General features: G+C 37.7%; 1 protein-coding gene across 1 annotated transcript in view; it reads right to left on the reverse strand.

The window, feature by feature from the left end:
• Positions 1-224: 224 nt before the first annotated feature.
• The window catches only part of myo15ab (myosin XVAb), a 67,372-nt gene continuing 46,733 nt past the window's right edge, over positions 225-20,863 (reverse strand). Inside the window, exons 52-74 of the mRNA XM_032564114.1 lie at positions 20,736-20,795; positions 20,528-20,603; positions 20,305-20,420; positions 20,086-20,204; positions 17,526-17,667; positions 16,490-16,601; positions 16,341-16,415; positions 14,115-14,320; positions 13,917-14,035; positions 12,889-12,958; positions 12,739-12,811; positions 11,215-11,288; positions 9,325-9,407; positions 9,098-9,228; positions 8,907-9,001; positions 7,007-7,084; positions 6,831-6,927; positions 3,655-3,815; positions 3,433-3,566; positions 2,886-3,019; positions 2,051-2,184; positions 1,795-1,935; positions 225-1,715 (exon numbers count right to left, since the gene is read on the reverse strand). Coding sequence (XP_032420005.1) covers positions 1,614-1,715; positions 1,795-1,935; positions 2,051-2,184; positions 2,886-3,019; positions 3,433-3,566; positions 3,655-3,815; positions 6,831-6,927; positions 7,007-7,084; positions 8,907-9,001; positions 9,098-9,228; positions 9,325-9,407; positions 11,215-11,288; positions 12,739-12,811; positions 12,889-12,958; positions 13,917-14,035; positions 14,115-14,320; positions 16,341-16,415; positions 16,490-16,601; positions 17,526-17,667; positions 20,086-20,204; positions 20,305-20,420; positions 20,528-20,603; positions 20,736-20,795 — 2,532 coding nt within the window. The 3' untranslated portion in view covers positions 225-1,613. The remainder of the gene's footprint in view (positions 1,716-1,794; positions 1,936-2,050; positions 2,185-2,885; positions 3,020-3,432; positions 3,567-3,654; positions 3,816-6,830; positions 6,928-7,006; positions 7,085-8,906; positions 9,002-9,097; positions 9,229-9,324; positions 9,408-11,214; positions 11,289-12,738; positions 12,812-12,888; positions 12,959-13,916; positions 14,036-14,114; positions 14,321-16,340; positions 16,416-16,489; positions 16,602-17,525; positions 17,668-20,085; positions 20,205-20,304; positions 20,421-20,527; positions 20,604-20,735; positions 20,796-20,863) is intronic.

The raw sequence follows: 20,863 nt of genomic DNA on the forward strand, positions 1-20,863 counted from the left end.
AGTGGTCACTGGTCCAGACTGAAACATGGAACTTTCTCAAAATTATTTATACCCCTGGTGGATTTAGCTTTGAAGTTATCTTTTAATTTTACCAAAATATTTCCTCAACGAGGATTTAAAATGGCCTTTTGCAATGGTCCAAGCCAGAGTCCCTACTTTATTTTCAAAGAGAGTTTTGTAGAAATAGCCTTCAATGCTCAAAGAACTGGGAATCATTACAAAAATAAATCATCACAATAGCAGCAGAATGGATGACCAATGGAATCATAGGATGGAGGAATGGCTGACTGATGAATCCATATTCAACATTTAAAAGTTCCATCAGTCCATCCAGACTTGGTTTATTTATTTAGTGATTCAGTAAGTACAGGAAAAGTTTAGAGATTTCAGTTTGCAATAGTTTACTGATAGATGTACAAAGCAAATAGGACATTCAGATTTTTAATATCTCCCCCAGCCTTTTTGTGTTATTTCAAAAATTCAAATAAAACCCAGCAGCCTCCAAGGAAGATCCATGTAAAAAATTTGATTTTCTCTTTCACTACTTACAGATTATCACCCTGGGAGACGTGGCTACAGTGTCACAATTTCCATCTTGAAGTGGGTGTCAAAGGCTTCTTTTCTGCGTTTTATGAAATATGCAGATTATACAATTCAATTCACAATATACTGTAACTGTACTGGGCGAATGGGTTGTATCCTGATGAAAACACAAAATATCACCAAAATATTTTTTAAATTACTGTTCCAACACTGAATCAACAAGAATCTTTTTTACTCAATGTTTTAGCTACAAGCCTACAAATATCTCTCAGATTAATCTGCTCCATAATGTTGGAAAACATATGTATGTCTTTGTTGTTTTTTTTTTGCACATTTAGCTATAAGATAAAAAACCCTAACTTATTACATTTTATTACACAAGACTGTATTAGCAAATGTGTTCTTTTCTTCAAACTGCAACAAAGTGAGGCATTGCCACAGATCATCAGAAAATTTAAACTCCTAAGTGTCACAGCAGTAACTGAACAGCTGATCAGTGTAACATAACAGCAATGAACTCAACACTGTTAATATAAGTTTTGCGCGTAAAACAGCAGCTCTACATCATAGTAAATAATATTAGAACAGTGGCAATCAAATTGTTGACATTTCTGTAAAAAAATGTAAATAAGGAAATGGAAAAAACATTCATTAGATTTAATGAGCAAGTCAGTGGGTCTATTTATGCTTTTATTTTTTTAATGAAAAATATTTGTTTTACAAAATATATCAACTCTTCTATTTACAAATCATTACCAATCATACAAATAGCATAAATGCATAAAACTGATTAGCTATAAAACATTTAAAGACGCCAAAGATATCTGTTGAAAATACAACAGTGAGTGAATCTATAAATTCTCACAAAGAATAAGATGGAGGATCTAAATCTATCACTCAGCTGTGTTTTTCTGTAGGTTCAGAGAAATAATCCAGTAAAAACTGGAATGACTTCCTGATATTTCCCATGTCACTGTGAGAACTACACAACAAACCCCTGAAGGAGAGCGGAGGTAGCTACATGTACATGTGCAGAAACATTTGTGCATAATATGAAACATGTGCACACATCACAGCATGGTGATTTCGCTGGGTGGCAGAGTGAGCCTCTTTTCTCTCACAGACATCATATTTTCAACCTGCATGGCAATAACTCGACACAGCTCCAGGCCCTGTGGAGAAAACCAGTCAGCCTTATAGCACCAAGTATCAAACACCAGAATTTATCCGATCAGTTGTCTGCTGCCACACCTGCTCTAGCTGCAGCTGAATGACCCGCTGTGTGTTCATGTCCCCCACAGTTAGGTCCACATACGGATAGCTGGTTCCAGCACTGGGCCTCTGGGTGCGACTGCCCTGCACCTCCACAAGGGGGACGGCTGCCATCAGCTCCTGCAGAACAGACGTCAAACTTTACTCTGACAAGAAAGGACAACTTTTCTCCCAGGCTCATGTTAATGATGCCATGAGCCAATCATACACTGATAAGTGTGTGTGTGGTTCTTACATGTGTGTTTTTGTGCAGAAAGTGGAGACCACGTGGGTTGACAGCTAGAATGCAAGGAGCATAGAAGGTGGTGGAGCTGCTGCTGTGGATGTAGAAGAATGAGGAACCAAACATGGGGAACGCACTGATCAGGCCTGCATGCACAGACAGAATGCAACAAAAGGGATGAAATCATTATTATTATCTTACATACTTTATAATTAAAGTTGATGAAAATTTTGTTTGTCTGAACCACTGAACCACCAACTTTTATCCGTGTAGGTTCAATTAATGTATATATAAAAAAAACTTCCACGAGACTCCAATGTAAAAAGAAACTTTGTTCAGGAGGAATCAGGCCTAAGGTATGCTCAACAATAAACAAACTACTGTACTGTAGTAAAACCATGTTTCTCTGTCCTCCTCTGCTGCGCTGCCTTCCCTCTACTGAGATTACCCTTTACTTTTTTTCCCAATCCTCCCGGGTTGCCACAATGTGGACTTTAACAATAACTCTACCCTTTAAGGCAATTTTATTCACAGGGTTACCTTACCAAGTCAACACAAATACACTAAAATTATTTTTAGTTAAAGTTTAGCCAAACATTTACTTACTAATGTCAAATAACTAATAAAACAAAATAAGTTTAAACACTAAAAATAAATACTGATTTTAAGTTTGTATTTAAATTTTTCTCTACAGGCCTGCTGTGGCTAGTAAAATTGAACTCAGCTTTCCAAAAAATAAAAACGTTTAGTCATGTACAACTTATAGACATTTTATATTTAAGCTATGTGAAAACATTATGGTTTTATTTATATTTTTGCATTTTCTTCCTTTGAAAAGGGATCTTACCGAGAAATTGTGCCCTAGCTTGATGCGGGCTCAGAGGCTGCACTTGCTGCATGTGCTGCGTTGCCATGGTGACCCACTGCTGTGGGGGCTGCTTTTTGAAGAGAGGTGCTGCAATGTACTCCGATAGCTCATGTCTGGAAGACAGAGGACAAGAACAACAACGTCAGATAAATGGAAGCTGCTTCGCTCTGTGGCTTCTGACTTTTCTCAAAAACTGTTTTATACAACTCAGCGAGCTGCTCGGTGTTTTGCTCTGTGACAGGCAGTGATAAGGGCAAAAAAAATATAGAGCTTTTTCATAGTTGACAGTGCGTAAAAAAAAAAGACATCCAGTTGAAGAACAACAGCTCAGCCCATTTAGGCTACTGAACTCCTCCAAGTACAGTAAAGTCAGAATCTTTCACTTTAATTTATTCACAAACAAACAAGAAGAAACTTCAATATTTCAGAGACTGAAAAAGACTTTAGAAAGGGACTAAGTCCATAACCAAAAAATTAAATAAAATACTACACTTGGAAATGAGCATTAATAACTCTTGTTGCTCACATGCTGGGAGTATAGATGTTGTCCTTGGCTCTATGCTGCAAAGCAGCCAGCTTTGACATTTGGTGGAACTGTTGATCGCTCACTTTTCCATGTGAGAGAACATTTAGCAGGCCTTTCCGGTAGTCTGGAAGGATCTGAAAAATATTCACAAAACCTGAGTTACACACATAACAACAAATAACCAAATATGTGTGTGGAGTGAAAGAAAATCACTTTTAGTACCTGGTTGTACTGCATGGCCACACTCAGCTCATTCTCAAACCTGAGCGACTGAGTCCAGACAACTCGCCGGAACCACAGACTGTAGCCTGAGTCGACTGACTCTGCCTCTGTGGCAACGTCCAGGATGTACTCGTTCTTGTTCAGAGGTCGAACATTCTGACCTGAGAAATTGGTTTGTTATTTCAAAAAAAAAAGCTTTTAATCTTTTAGTACTCGTACTTGTTTTTTTTTTTTGTTTGTTTGTTTCTTTTTAGTGCTTGAAGTTTTCAAAAGGGACTACTAATGCTTGTATTTATACTAGTCAATTAATTGGAAAAAAATCAGTTTGTTTATTGGATATTTAAAGGATAGAGGAATAATAATTTTTGAATGTATTTTTGGATATTTACTGCAGTAGGAATTTCTCAATTTCACAAAAACCAGCAGAACCAGCAGACTGAGCTGTCCCCAACAAAACAGTGTCATCCATCTATGGTCTCATGGAGTAATCCAGAATTTCAGCATGATAGGTTGTTATAGAAATAAATATTATATACTAAAAGATTAGAAAAATTAGGACAGAAAACGCAAGTTACGAACAAATACTTTAGCTTTGTGCATGTCTTATATATATTCTATATTATGAATCATACAAAGATTCATCATCATACAAAAAGTTTACATAATAATATTTTAGATTAATTAATTTTTATTAAAACGGGCTCCATTCTTGTCAGGGTAGAGATGCAGTGGGCAGATCTGTGTGGTGGTGACCTAGGTAGGAGTGAATGAGATTATTTTCTAGGGATTTTATTTTCTGTATTTCATTATTAGTTTTGGTTTATGTTGTATAAATATGACATATGTCTGACTCCTTTGTATCTACAGGCTCTCACCTAAATGTTTGATTCTCTAAGACGATGGAAGTCTGCTTTGGTCTTGGCCCTGCTCTGGTTAGTCATGAGCTTCTCCCTGTAAACTACATAAATTGTGTTCATACAAAATGAAGATGCTAAAAAAATGTATCTTCTGCAGGTAAAACATTAACCTAACCTATAATCTAAAGGATAAAGAGATTTTCAGTGGCATATATACAATTTATTTCATTTTCCCTTTGGGATCAATAAAATATGTTTGAATTTAATCCCATTTGAATTGTAAAGCACAGGTGTACTTCAAGATGAACCTCGACATTAATGTAAATAAATTCATATATTATTTTTTTAAGTGTAGTAACATAAAAACATGTCACTTCTCCCGTTCAATCATAAGTTATGACTGATGGACTCAGTCACATTTTTAAGTGATAAATATAGTTCACTACATGAAAAGACCATGGAAAGTTTATTGAGTTGCTGAAATTAAAGGGTTTAAATTGCGTCTTTGTTTTGCTGGAACTGTCAGATTGAAAGTCAAATGATGAAGTTTTTTTTTTATTATTAAGTTTTTTGTATTTTTTTGTACAAACTTCACAGCATTCAAGTTTATAAACATTTAGTTATTCTCACAAGCATATTATCAAACTAAAATAATGCAATAATATCCAAAAAGATATAATAGTGATGCTCCTTCTGCGAATTAAAGCTCATTAATAACTCTCAGACTTCCTGAAGCTCCATTACAAATTTTATTTTAAGAAAAGTTTCTTTATTATTATTATTATTATAATTCTTTATTTTTCATCCGTAACCGTTAATGCGGCTCATACCGCTGCGTGCACACCTACAAAAGAGGTATCAAAACCTGCAGAAAATTCACGCCATTCCAGCTATTACTTTTGGTGGGATTCGGGATGAACATGGCGACATAATTCGCAAAAAACTACGAAAAAAACCCCATTATAAGTCAATGGGGAAAATCCATTGAAAACCCTAATACCCTACTGGCTAAAACAGAGAATTGTCTCCCCCAGCTGGCTCAAATGAAGTATTGTAAGTCTGAAAAGCGAAAAGAGCAAGTATGAAAAAAAAAAGATTGTGCCTTGGATATACTGGATTAAACAAAACTTTAAATTTGATTGGTAAACATCCAACAGGTAGATGTGAGTGTGGTATGGATATGGAAACAGTAGAACATGTAATAATTAATTGTGGAAAATATAAAGCAAGTAGAGAGAAGCTAAAACAATAAATTAGGAAATATGATATAGAGACATTTAAACTTAATAAGATATTAATTAAACACAAAATAAATAAAGCGGTTATTAAATTTTTGAAGGTAACAGGATTATATGTAAGAATTTAGATTGGGGGAGATGCTGTCGTACACACTCCAGCACAGTAGATGGCGATAATACATATTAACGTTAGATGTCACCCGCCGCTAAAATCACAAAGAAGCAGAAGAAGCTTTCTGCTTCCGACTCTGCTTGGTTAAGGTAAGAAGTGTTTGTGTTCTGTCCATAAAATATACTATTTAATTTAATTACTATATTATTAGAACTGCTTACAGTTGTTAAATGTAATGTGTTCTTTAAGAAATGTGATTGATTTTAAAAGTTTGACTGCTGTGGGATATTTTGTTGTGGCTCTGATAGCGTAGCTGCTACCTTGATGGAATATTTTTTCTACGACAAAAACCGGAATCACAATTTGTTCACATGTTAGCAATTTGCTAACTGGCTTTCGTGAAAGCCATTCTTTTTCCACTTACTTTTAATTCACTATCTGGATATTTAGAGAGGACTAATTCTGACAGATGGATTCATTCATGAGGTTTAGAAATAGTTCATTATATACAGTTGAGTACAAAATTATTCGTACAAATGGGAGAATGATTAAGTAATCTTTTAACTTTACCAACACACTTCTTATGACTGGAAGTGATATCAATGTTTCGGACTGGCTCAGGGAGAGTTCTGCCTCAATCTGACATGTAATCTTTGGAGGGAGCCAAAGATTAGGGTGATGTCAAAGAGGCCTTCCGTCCTCAAAGACTTGAAGCTCATCCCCCCAAAAAATCATATCAGTGGAAACATGTAAAAAACTGTGGAAGGTTTCTAATTGCTGCATTACCTAAATATGTCTGCTCTTTTTTTAGGTGGATGTAAATCATTTAGCATGACATTTTAAAATCTAATTTAAAAAACATACAATTATTTTGATCTCACATTACATTTATATATTATCTGTTGAGAAATCCTGTCTCGTTTTCAGGCACTTCTGTAACATTTTAAATTGAAATCTGACTGTGCGTACCTCTGTTGGTGACTAAAAATATGGCATATTCTTCAATGGCTTCTAGCGTGTGTAATCCCATTTCATAGCACAACTCTTCTATCACCTCCAGGGCAACCTGAAAAACAGATACAACAGTCAATCCCAGCCTGCCCACACTAATGCGCCACACTGATCATCACCTGCTGAGTGCTTACAGTACAAGTTTTGATTTTCACATGGCGTTCGATGCCTCCAGGGAAGAGAAACAGCTGACGCTTTGAACTGCGTCCCGCCTGAGGAAACACAGTCAAACGTTCACATAGAATATGTGGCAGATATGCTAGAAATGACTCACTTTTTTTGATCAAGGTCTTTTTATTATTTTTTACATACACCACACACACACACAAAAAACAAAACAAAAAAAAAAGACTAACAAAATATACAACAAAAAATCCCTCCCAACCCTCCTCTCCTATACCGGATCTACTACCCCAACAAGAATACACCTTTTATTCATACATCAGCCGATACAAAGCACAGGTTTGCACACAAAGAACCAATATTTGACCTTTACACAAAGTTATCTGCCGAAATATTCCCGACATAAGATATAAATGGCTGCCAGATGTCAAAGAATTTGTTTACAGATCCCCTAACAGTATATCTGATCTTCTCTAAATGAATGTAAGACATAACTTCTCTTAACCAATGTCCATATATTGGAGGATGTGGATCCTTCCATCGAAGAAGAATGAGTCTTCTAGCCAGTAGAGAGCAGAAAGCTAACACAGTCCTCTGATGTTTGCTGAAGGAGGACTCTGCTGGAGCCACCCCAAAGAGAGATGAGTGGTGATGGACAGACAGTTTGTCCAAATATTAGGACTGAAGAATCATAAGGCTATAAAAAAATGGTGCTCAAGTGTATGTATAATGAAGAAAAAAAAACTAAGTTCTTATCTGAACAAAAAACACAGGAAGACCAAATTTTCCTTTTCCTTCTCTCCATTTATCTTCATGTCCCTTTGGTGATAATAAACTTTCTAGGTTTGAAAGTCCATAAATTTTTGATAAATTGTTCAAACTGGCTAAAAAGCTAATATATTTTTTCTTTAAGGATAATTGGTTAAATGGACTCATAAGACGTCGACCAGCACGGTGTGGCCCCACCATGGAGTCAGGCCTACGGTTGGGGCTTGCTGACCTGATAACCGGGCTGAACTTGTGCAGGAGATTGAGAGATAGCATCTAGAAGCTTGTGAAGGTGGCTAGCTTGTGGAACTCCTCATTGATACTTTGAGGCCAAGTGTGCAGTGGCCCGTGTGGTTGCAGAAGCAAACCACACGGTTTGTTTCTGTCATTGGCTGAAATGAGTTCTGCGAGGCCATGGAGAAGAACCTTTGGTTGACATTAAAGCAATTCTGGCAAACTGTCCGGCACTTCTGAAGGAGGAAGCAGTGCTTTACCAACACTGTTTAGAGTGGGGGTGGAGAGCTGCTGACCTTGATGGAGGATCTTGTCATTTAGATGGTGGCAGAGTCTCAGGGGTGGATGGGATCTGCCCTGAGGGCCTCAGGTCTCTGAATGTTATGGGACTGTCATGTCTGACATGCCTCTTTAACATGCTGTAGTGGTTGCGTAACAGTGCCCTTGTACTGGCAGATCAGGGTGGTAGTCCCCCTTCATAAAAGAGTGATCAGAATATGTGTTCCATAACCCTCCTTAGCCTTCCTGGTAAGTTCTATGCCAAGATGGTGGCGAGGAGAGTGCAGCTAATAGTCCAACCTCACTTCATGTTTGGGGGGGAAGTGAGGTTTCCACAACACATAACTTGGATTAATGAAATAAAAAAAATCTTATTTCATTGGATATATAGTGAACAATTAAAAACTAAATTTGACTAGTAATAAATAATAATAATACGCAATTGTGTTTTTATGTAGATGGTAAAGTGAGTGTATTAGAATACTCCTTCATAATTCAGATCTGTCCTTCTGACACTTATTTGCTTCTGATTTTATGTGTATAAAATAATATTATTCTCTATCCATCTTATCTCTAATAAGGATTTCAATTTTTTGACCTAAAAGCAGATAAATTAATGGAGGCACCAACCATCATAGCCTTCAGCTCCATGCCGTTGGGTGGAACAATCCGACCGCCGTACACAAACGTCTTCTTCAGATTTTGTTCACATGCTTTAGCTATGCCTGAAAAAAGTGTGGTACATATTTCACACTGATTGCAACATTTGCAGCATAGTCCCACTTGATATTTGTGTGTGTGTTTTTTAATTTTTTTTTTACCTTGATACGGTGCTCCTGCACTGCGAGAAGCCTGCTGCAGGTATTTTAACAGGAAAGGCTTGAGGACTTCAGAGCAGCGATGATAGGCAGCCAGGATGTACAGCAGCCTCCAGCCTCGTTGGCAACTATCGCTGCAAAGCACGAGCGAGCACAGAGGTGCTCAGGATCACAGAGGTAATCACCAAAGTACCATGCACTGAGGGTTTGTGTGTGGCCAGCCGACTTACGGTTTGGAGCTGGTGTTGGCAGTAAGTTGTTTGAGGAGCTGGCAGTAAGCTTCATCCCTCATCAAGGTGAATTCTCCAATGAGCTGAGGGGAGCAAATAAATCACAGCACAAAAAAACCCACAAGACTTTAGATGGAGTTCCTTCCTGCAAAATGATAACATTAACCTTTGACATCTAATACAATATTACATTCTGTAGCTTAGAAATCTTAGTGTATAAGTTGAACTAGCAGAATGACTGGTGCAATCTTTTTGAGGAATTGAGGAATGATCACTTAGTTACATACAGCAGGTAAGTAATCTGTGACAGAACATGAAAAACTTGAGGGCAAATGAAAAGCATAACGAAAACAAATTTTGGTCTATAATTCAATTCTTTCAAAGTTCTCAGTTTAGGGAATGCAGGAATAGGAGCCACACAAATGCCAGACATATTATTAGCAGCATAATTAGATGCGGGGTGATGCGATTAAACACAGATAAGGAAGGAAAACAGAACATTACTGTGTGTTACCTCATCTTCCCCAGAGATCAGTCCAATAACAGTGGTATCATCTACAAATTTGATAACACTAGTGTTTGGCTGGGTGGTCATTATGTGAATAGGGTACAGAATGGGACTCAGAACACAGCCTTGTGGAGTTACTGTGTTGATGATCTGAATGTGCTGTTTCTCAGTCTGACTGGCTGTAGTCTGCCCATTAAAAAGTTCAGAATCAATGCAGAGGTTAGATGGCACACCTAGCAAGCAGAGATTGTTGGTGAGCTTAGCTAGTATGATGGTGTTAAAAGCTAAGATTTAGTTAATAAAGAGAAGATGTGCACAAAAGTTCCTCTTTTCTGGGAATGTAAGTACATTGAGTAGTGTTGCGTTAGCTGGATTTTTACATACGTGTTTGGTCTATATTCAAATTGTAGACGGTCTTTTGTCTTGATCTTATCTTAATGTGGTGCATGACAATCTTTTCAAAGCATTCATAACAATAGGAGTTAACACAACAGGCCAGTAAGCACCTGGTCCCTTCTTTGGTAGTGGAATGACGATGGTCGTTTCATAGCATGTGGCTAGTGACTTGACCAAGGAAGAGGTTGATTATGTCCACCAGCACCTCAGAAAGCCGTGGAGAACACAATTTGAGTGCACACCCCAAGATGCTATCTGGCTCAAATGGTTTCTGGGGGTTTGTCCTCTCCACCCCTCCACAGGTTACTGTAAATGGGGGAGGTGAGCACTTACCCTGTCTACTGGCTCGGTGTTGTGGGCCTCAAATAATGCATAAGATTCATTAAATTAATCAAGCAGAAAGTTACTTCTTTTAGCCCGGGGCGCATCTACAGCCACCATCCAAGCAGGATCTGTATTCATTTTTTGTCCCTTTCAAAGCTCTGGGCAGATCGTACCTTATTTTTTGTAGCCCTTGGTGTTGCCTGAGTTATATGTCTTCTAGAATGTTTGCAGTTCCTCCACATTAATTGAGGTTTGTTGGGGTTTAAGGCAATGCGTTTGTCAGGGACAATGAGGTCAGTACACATATGTATGTGAATACAGAGTTTTAATGAGGAAATGGTGTAGCCTTAAAAGCCCCCTGGACATTGTGATCCAGTGTGTTTTTCTTCTGTGTGGGAAAAGTACTTTGCTGCTTATATGCTGGCAACAAAGTCTTTAAATTACAATGGTTAAAATCACCAACTATGAACATTGCAATGTGGGTGTTTGCTTTCCAGTTCTTTAATAAGTTTTTATCACATCCCAGTGCTTCTGTCGGGTTTCTGTGCAGTAGAATGTATTAAACAGTGAAAGCTGTTGTAAACGTCCTTGGTGGGAATAAGGGCCTGCATTTCAGCACCAAGTACTCTGTGGTGTGGGAAATTGATAATGAGCATATTTACCTTAAGGAACATGTTGACCACTTCCTGTTCTGATGAACCCCTGGATGGAGAATCTCCCATGAAACGCATAATGCCTAGAGATATTACACCATCACACACACCCACACAAATTAAACATCCACTCACAATTCATACATATTTTCAGTTAGCAAATGCCTGACTAATATTAGTGTTCAAATTTCATTTACGTAGCTAAATGTTTTATTCATAGACTTTATAGTCTATTAAAGCAGCCATGGGGCATTCCCAGCTGATTTTAAGTTTCATTTATTTCAATAATTAATTTTCCAGACTATCTCTACCAGTACCACAATTGTTCATTGGAGACATACTGACAGATTTTAATGGGTGGAAGGTTGTAGACTAGTGGATGGATATATAGGAGGCTAGATTTCTATTTTTTTTCTCTTTCCAAACCTACCCAGATGTACAAATAAAGATATTTTTAAACACTGTGTAGAGATAATTTTTCTAATCAAAAATATTACACAAAATAAAACCTATGAAATACTAAATGTAACATATATTACATTTATGGATGTATATTTCAAATATTATTTATATAAGTTAGTTAATGATGAAGCTAGATTAGAAGATTCTTTGACTGCTGGAGTGAAGTGGCACCTTGTAAACACACACCGACAACCATATAGTGTAAAATATAGTGAATTGTATCAGATAATATTTACAAAAATATATAAAAACAAATACTTCAAATTTCATCTGCATGAAATCCCCACAGATGCTTTTTCTAAGCCAAAGCAACATTTTAGTTCCTTGGCGGGAGTAAGAGGATGGTAGGAAGGGATCCAGTTCAGTTCAGAGTGATAACTGGTTGTAGGCTTGATCACCTCCTGTAGCACTGGAAGAAGTGGTGGGGATTTGACAGAGCTCCTGGTTTGGTGTAGGATTAACTCATCAGTCTGGTCAGCTTGGCAAAAGACAGGATCAGGAAGTTGGGCAGTTACCACTTTCGAAACGCATTATTAGTTGAAGGTTTTATTTCCACAAACCGACATCTGTGGCAGCTACGGTACAGCATCTCACCTAACACACTGACATACTACTACCACCAGTCATGTGAAAATGAACTACCAGTCTGACTGGTAGTTCAAACTGTGATTTCATCATCACAGGGAGGTGATGAATCACGCAAAAACAAACACACCGAATGGCATTTGTTATTGTTTGTTTTCTTTTAACATAAAAGAAAATTAAGGAAATCTCAAATACATTTTTAATAAAATAAAAATAAATAATTCTTTAAGAAAATCCTTTTTAGGAACCTAATTTCAACCACAAAAATAAAATGGTAAAGGAAAAAATGCTATCAGTAACACTAAAAAAAGTTATTCTAATGGAAATGGAAAAAAAATAGCCTGGTTCCATCAATATTCAAGAAACTTTCAAAGGTGCAACTAAAAAGGTATAATATCTCAGGATCCTCTCATTTTGACAATACTGAACCTAAATTGTGTAACCAGTGGATTTCTTTAGAGAAGAGGAGAGAAGTTGACAACTTACACAGATACAGATCAGCTGCTACTCGGTTCATAGCTACATCTGTGAACTCTATCAGAGACTCAGTCAGAGGGTTCTGCAAGGAGAAATCCGTTGAACAAAATGTCACCAAAACATCATGGATGTTAGCATGTGATACAGAGTAAAAAGCACCTTGGAGAACTTGATCATGTCAATAGGCTCCCTGAAATCGTTCCTTTTGCCTTTGCTCTTCATGGAATCTCTGAGGACAGACACATCAAAACGCATTTATATTTCAACAATGTTCAAAAACAATGGCACACAAAAAAACCTGCACTAAAATGACAATTTATGACCTTCAATATAGCTGGATATTTATATTTGTTTCAAGCAGCAAAGGAACTAGATCTTCTGGTCATTGTGACAAATGCATTTGATTTTCACAGTCCTAACTGACATCTTTTTATTGCTAATTGCATCTTTTCCAAATAAAACGTTTGAACAGCAAGAAAAAAAAATCAACTTGTTGCTTAAAAGGGAATGTCCTGTCTGTAGTTCAGACTGTTGACCTCCTCTAGGTTAATTACTTTTGTTTTCTTCAAATAGCTCAACAATATCCAACAAAGAATCCTAAAATAAAAACAACCTTTATTTAACATGCAAACAGCATTGTCACTTACAACATTGATCAAATGTCCAGTGTAATTCTGCTTCACTGCATTTTTCTCTCAAAGAATCAACATGTATTGAAATGTTTTGAAGAAGTCTTCATCATAAGTTCTTTCAGCCTGCTGAAGATGTTTTGAAGTTTTGTTTGGGCTTTGAATCAGTTTTGAATCAATTTCTGACCTGTTTCTGGATGTTGTGTGTACACATAGAAGAAAAGTAACCATAAATCTAATTTATATAAAAATAAAAATAAAAGCAACACTAAAAAAAAGACAGGAAACTAAAGCTTCAAAAAGCCTAGACAAGAATCCTTTAAAAAAATACAAGACGGGCTGGTTGATTGGAAACAATCGAAACAAATCAGTTGCGTCTCATGACCATCACCCAGTGGAGGGTGAAGGTCATGAGATAAAAAAATGAAATACTACATTGAGTTTATGGTATTTCAAAATTTTGTAGCTCTTCTGTAAATGTTATAACTTAACTGCTGTTGCTGGATGTTAACAGAGAATCTGACTGTCTGGCTGCCTGAGTTTGTGTCTCAGTCTCACCCGTTTCCACTCGGTGCCTGCCTGAAGTACTTCTTGGCAAACTCTATCATATCATATTTACTGTCCTGCAGAGCTCTCTCATCAGGCTCTCCATCAGGGAAGCCATCAAGTGAAACTCTCTAAAGACAGAGATTAGAAGTGAGTTTGACAGAAATAAAAAAATAAACAGCATCTTGGAGTGCATTTGTGTCTGGGAACCTCAATCGTTTGATCTATTTCATGTGCAGCCATGGTGGAGGCCACAGCGACAGCAATGGCTGACGACACGGCAAACTGGTCAGCTCCGCCTTGAGGCTCTGCCTTTCGGTCCAGCGGCAGCGACAGGAAATCAGGAGGAGCAACGGGGTGGACACACTCTGTGGGGAATGCCCCGGAGCGGCCAAACACGGCTCCAAACTTCCAACCTGACACACAAATGCAGGAAAGATTTACAGAGAGACACACAATTTCTTCTCATCACTGTCTGCTTTCCTCTGACTGGATGTCAGATCATTATCTGCCAATTCCCCTCCTGTCTGGGGTTGTGCTGATAACCTTGAAAAAATGATGATTTACTGCTGTCATGATGGACAACACTGTTCTCAGCTGTGCTCGACTCCTTGTTTTTTATTTGCGAACAAGCAGCCATTATTTACTGTACCTTTAAGAAGATTCATACTTCTTGCTTTTATGTTAAAACCACTAAATATTTATATTCATTAGACTGTCTCTGTCCAATCTGACAAAGTTTGAGTTATTTTGCATAAGAGAAATGGAAAAGTTCCTAGATTTCTAAAGCTTGTAGACACATAACCCAATAACTAATATCTGTAATTGCAGGTAAGTGTGTTTCGAAAAAGCACTGAGTCAGAGGAGGTCAATGTAAATACATACAGCACTTTTGAGATGTTTATGTAAAGATTTTGAAACCATACATGACCTTCTGTCAGTCAATCACATAAAATCCCAATGAAATAAATTAAAGTCTGTGGTTGTAAAATGAAAAAATCTACAAATGTTCAAGAGGCAATTTACAGTCCTAGTTTTTAGTTTCCAATTCAAACCATGAGGTACGACCCACTGATGCCCTCAGCCCCTCTGGTTATAAACAAATGTTATTTTGCATAACATGAAAGATTTCTGACGCCAGATTTCAAAAATCAAAGGAAATAAAAGCAAATGATTTAATTAATTACAAGTACATGTTTAAATACACTTTTTCTCTGCCATCTGTCTGATGTAGGAACAGTTTAATGTCACCCTGGCTGTGTTTTCATCCAACTGTGATGTGAATTGGGAGCAAATTTGGAAAATCTTGCAAAAAAGAAAATGTGAATTAGGCATGTTTCCATCTACTGGTTTGTAAGGCTGTCCTTGTATCCCACCCTACAGAACTGCCTGGGTGGGATACAAGGTCATGATTATTGTAGTGTAGTGTTTAGTGTATTAATGTATTCAGAAATTGTTTAATTTTTAATTCATTTATCTCAAGCCAAACATATGAAGTTTCTCAGTTTGTCAGGTTTTTATATCTTAAAGGAAGCCATTTTGTTTTAAATGTCTATAGAAATGTCTCTCTCCATTTATTTCCTATGAAAATTGTGTGATGGATCTCTTGTTCTCATCCAGCCGAGGCACCAGTGCATAATTTATAAATTAAAATAATCAGTGCATGTGAAATTTTGAGCCTGTGCACGCAGACGTGCACACAGGAGCTAGTGATGCAACACAAGAAGAGTTTGAAATGTTCAACTTTTGCTGCTGTCACAGAAAACATTCACCTTTCGCAGTCATTCGTTGCTCCCTGTGTATCAAGCCCATAATGAACTGCTGTAACCCTCTGCGGGACAGAAGCTTTTAGGTCAAAATAGTAGTTTGATTAAGCTGTGTTATGTAATATTAATGCATCAACATTTTCAGATTAATCGCATGGTTTAATGTGTGAATGTTGACAGCCCTAATTAATATTCAACAAGCAGAACAGAGAATCCACATCCTGCAATCACACATCAAGCAGATACATGTAACTCACACTTAAACTATGAACATGGACATGGATTACCAATTTGTGCCTAATTAAAGGTCTCAGGGTTTGACACTGAATCCACACTCTGAAGCCCCACTGCAGATTGGAATTACAAGAGCAGCCTAAGTTTTGAAATCAGGGAACATCTCTTATACTGAAGTGATCACAAATTGGCAGGATTGTCCGAGCAAAGTGGGAAGTACTTATTCTGCATCAGACGTGGTCCAAAGCCTCCATAGCTTTCCAATTGTCAGCTCCAGATAAAGAGATACATTTAGTTCAGATTTATGGCTAAAAATGATGCTCAGATGGAATTTTCTAATTATTATGGGAGTAAATATTTCAGCATGTTTATATTTTGCAATAACATCAAGTGCAATGCATAAAGAGAAGAGCTATTGTTTTGTTCAAAAACTCACCAAAGTCTTCAGTGTCCCTTTTAAGCTCTTCCAAAAACACAACCTTCTTCCTCACCACACAGCCATAGCTGCAACCTAAAGGAGAGAGCATCTGCAAATGTTCTAACATCACAGATTTCAGCCAGGACGCTCATGAATCAGTATCTGACCTTTCTGTAGCCCGTCCATAACCTGCAATCTGATGATGTCACCTTTATGGAAACTGAGCATCGATCGATCGTCTGTCACAAAGTTACGCTCTGCGATGACGTAGTCGGAGTCCTGTTCAGGAAACCAGTACACAGGTAATATCAGTTATTATATGCTTGTATAAGTAGTAAAGTATCAATTAGTTCTTCAGTGATCAGAATCGGCCAGTTTTCCTTAATCAGCTCTGATTTGTGATTCAAAATCATTTAAATTATTCAACACCTCAAAGCAATTTTCTTTGGCTGAAATTTTACAGATTGTTCTATTGGATATGTTACAATCTTTAATATCTCATATGACTGTGATATACACTCTCTGGCAACTTTGTTAGGTACACCTGTCCAACTGCTCATTAACGCTAATGTCAAATTAGCCAATAACATGGCAGCAACTCAAAGCATTTAGGCATGTAGACATGGCCAAGAGGATCTGCTGCAGTTCAAAGTGAGCATCAGAATGAGGAAGAAAAGTGACTAAAATAACCACTTGTTACAACTGATGTATGCAGAAGAGCATCTCTGAACGCACAATACGCCAAACCTCGAGGCAGATGGGCTACAGCAGCAGCAGCAGCAGCTGACAGGAGTGGCACACCGGGTGCATTTAAAACATTGCCTAGTCTGATGAATCTCGATTTCTGCTGCGACATTCGGATGGTAGGGTCAGAATTTGGCATCAACAACATGAAAGCCTGGATCCATCCTGCCTTGTCTCAACAGTTCAGGCTGGTGGTGGTGCAGTGGTGTGGGGGATATTTTCCTGCCACGCTTTGGGCCCATTAGTACCAATTGAGCAATCTGCAGCAACTGTGTGATGCTATCATGTCAATATGGACCAGACTTTTTGAGGAATGTTTCCAGTACTTTGTTGAATCTATGCCACCAAAGATTAAGGCAGTTCTGAAAGCATAAGGGGGTCCAACCCGGTACTAGCAAGGCGTACCTAATAAAGTGGCCGGTGAGTGTATGTACATTGGTATACTGTGACTCGTCTTGCCTTTTTGATCTCATTGATGAAGTTGTCTATGAGATGTTTGACTTGTAAAGCCTTGGCGGAGAACAGGATCAGCTTCTCGTTGGTCAGATTAAACTCCAGCATGTTTTCAGAGGGGATTGTCACAAACAGGATGTCTGCGTATCTGACACAGAAAGAAGGACAAGCAGCATTAGTTCAAAATATGCACTACTTACCTGGGTCCTAACCTCTCAATACAATAAAGATCAAATAAACATTAAAATGTGGGGCATATGCTTGCTGCGCCAGTTTTGAGCTATCTATTATTTTTTTTAATAAATCCCTTCCAGGAATCCAAACTTTTTGTAACACTTCACCAAATGTTTGACCTCAAACTGTCTGATGGAGCTGGAGTAAAGTACATAACTCATTCATCCAGACTTAATTTACCATATGAGAGAAAACTCCTTCAACTACTGTCATTATAAATTCCAGTTGTGGAAAAGTACAAGAAGCAAGCAACTGACTCCTTACAATGCAGAAACACACTGAAGGGTCAGAGGTTAACCCTCTAGACACTCCAGCCTGAAATCTGGAGGCTTCCTCCAGACATTTGGATATAGCTGCTTTAGTTCACAGAGAGGAATACACCTGGCACCGGCTGAGGATGAGCAAAGTGGGGGAGTTGTGACTCATGGATGGAGGAACTTCCCACTGCTTGGATGCAAGAAGATGGGTGGAGGTGAGATATGATCAGAAAAGGCGACAAGGAACTCCATATAAGGCATGGAGTGGATCAGGGCATCAACACACATTCCCTCAGCTGAACGACTCAGCTCTCATTTTCTCATATTTCTCTGTAATCCTAAATGATAATAATGCATATTTACTCTAACAAAAGCTTATGATACTAAAGTTAGTCAGAGTTCTTTGGAACAGGTTGCTGGATTTACTCAGTGCTCTTCAGCTAGGATTTTTGGGATTTGTTTGGTATTTCAGTTTAAGGCTGGGACAGGATAACCAATAAAACAACAAGGTACATCTGGGAGCTGACAGTAGGTCATGATTGCCCTAATGCTAAAGCTTTGTTAGCTTTTCCAAAAAGTATTGACCCCATTAGGCAGTTCTAATCTGGTGTTTAGGAGGTCATAGCAACTTGGTAAAAAAGTAATCGCTCATCAAGATACAGTTTGAACCCATTTCTTTACCTGAATATACAGTTGGAATCCATTTTTATCCACAAACTGGATACACTGGATAAACTGGATCCACAAACCCGTCTCTGTGACGGGGGGTACACAGAGACATGTACCCCCCGTCTCTGTGTTCCCATAGAGCACAGAATTTATTTGGATTTTTTACAGCGCTTTGACTCGATCTGATAATCGACTCAAAGTGATTATCAGTCGTTCCATGATCTGGGCTGAATTAGGTGTTTTAAACTAAGGTTATTGTAAATTGCCTTTCTGTTACAGTACATGCTTGCTTAATGTTTTGCTGTGTTAAGTTTAATGTTACGTTGCTGCTTTGCTGTTTTAAGTCAGCCACATGTTAAAGATTGTCTCAGTCTAGAATGGTTGAATTCTCTGGTGTATATCTGATGTTTTTTGTTTAATTATTTAGTTTTTAAATTATTTTTCAATATTAAATTTCAATATTCCAGATCAATTTGATTTGATCCCCATTTATTATTCAGTATTTTCCTTTTGTCTTATCAGTATTTATATTGTACAATAGTTAAAGAAAGATGTGAATAATTCAGCTGTAAAGTTGTTTTGTTATTAATTCTCAGATTTGGCGCGTCAGTGATCACTCCTTGATGTGAAGAGTTTCTTCTGCTTGGGGTGTGAATTCATTCCTTAATTAGAGGCTTATGATTCCAGATCTGTTGGAACTGGTGCCCTGATTAAACTAAAGAATTTTAATTTTAACAATAATTTAATTAATAATAATTGACTACAATAACTAATAATTACAGAAGCCAAGCATCGATGCAAGTTCTGATTTCCAGGAATTTTGATGTCACCATGTGAGGTTGCTACAACAGTTTTGGTTTCTAGAGTTCTGATTCCCAACACTAAAGAAAACTGCAAAGATAAAGTTAAATTGATAGAAAATAGTTTTAGCTCCAGCAATATAATCCTGAAAGAACTACCAAGCTGAAAACTTGGGATGGATGCTGCATGTTCAGCATGATGTCTTTGCAGGATGTTTTCACTATTTCTTAAATATTTGAGTTTGAGTTAGCATAAGAATAAGTGTAAAAGTACTTATACACGTTTTTAAATCAGACAGATTTGTGGACTCCAATAGTTAAATGTATTTATGTTGTTAGGAGCAATGACTGAAGCTAAAATACATAGCAGCCAATGTAAAAAGAAAGACTTGGATACTGTCTGAGAACTAAGAATAAAGACTAGTTTAGAAGATCAAAAACTTGCTGAAAAAATAAAAAGTAGAAATAAATGAGGGTTGGTTTAAAATTTTTGCACAGTGTGATAAATATTTATTGGTTCTTACGTCACAGCTTAAAAAAAACTGCTAATAAGAAGCAAAAAAAACACAAACAAACAAAAAAAACCCCTCAAAAAACGGAACCTACGTGTATGGTCGAAGGACTCTGAAGTAGTCTGGAGCTGATGCGCTGCTTTTCACCGTCTTCAGTAATTTGATACCGCCGTGGGACACTGACAACACTTGCACACCTGTTCCTACACTGCCCTGCACTCAGACAGATGCACACATCCACTGAGAACAGCTTAGAAAATTGATACGTCACATGAAGCAATTTTAGCATTGCACAGTGTCCCGCCAAACTCACCGAGGCAGGAAAGAGTCGGGAGAAGTAAATTTCCCAGGTCTCCCTGGCTGCTGTCACGATCGTTTTCTTCACATGCTCCTCCACCGGATCCATATTCTGCTCAACACCATGTTTGGCTGTCATTCACAGAAACAGACACACAAACTCACGAATGTCACAGAGTTGTACTTATTTGAGAAATGCAGTCATGAAAAATAACTACAGGAAAAACAGACAGGACTACCGAATAGGGCTTTCATTTTCTGCCTTTCATCCCGGGTGATGCGAACACACGCCTCTGACAGGGTGTCATTCACTATCTGGAGGAACGGAATAAAGCAGAGAAGAGGAAGATTTTGGCTGAATTTCTCTGTGATCTTTCAGTTATCATGAGAGCCTGTAGGACTAAAGAAGAAATAATATGAAATATAAAAAAAAGGAATATGACCTACCTGCTTGAAAATGAGATCTAGCAACAAAGGATTGTTGAAGCTGTCTTTGGGATAAAACACCTGAGGGGTCATATATTTATTTATCGGAAAACTGTTTTTATTGCACAGTAATTTGCAGAGATGCAGAG

Source organism: Xiphophorus hellerii, chromosome 5 (genome assembly GCF_003331165.1).
Source record: "Xiphophorus hellerii strain 12219 chromosome 5, Xiphophorus_hellerii-4.1, whole genome shotgun sequence".
Taxonomy (NCBI): Eukaryota; Metazoa; Chordata; class Actinopteri; order Cyprinodontiformes; family Poeciliidae; genus Xiphophorus; species Xiphophorus hellerii.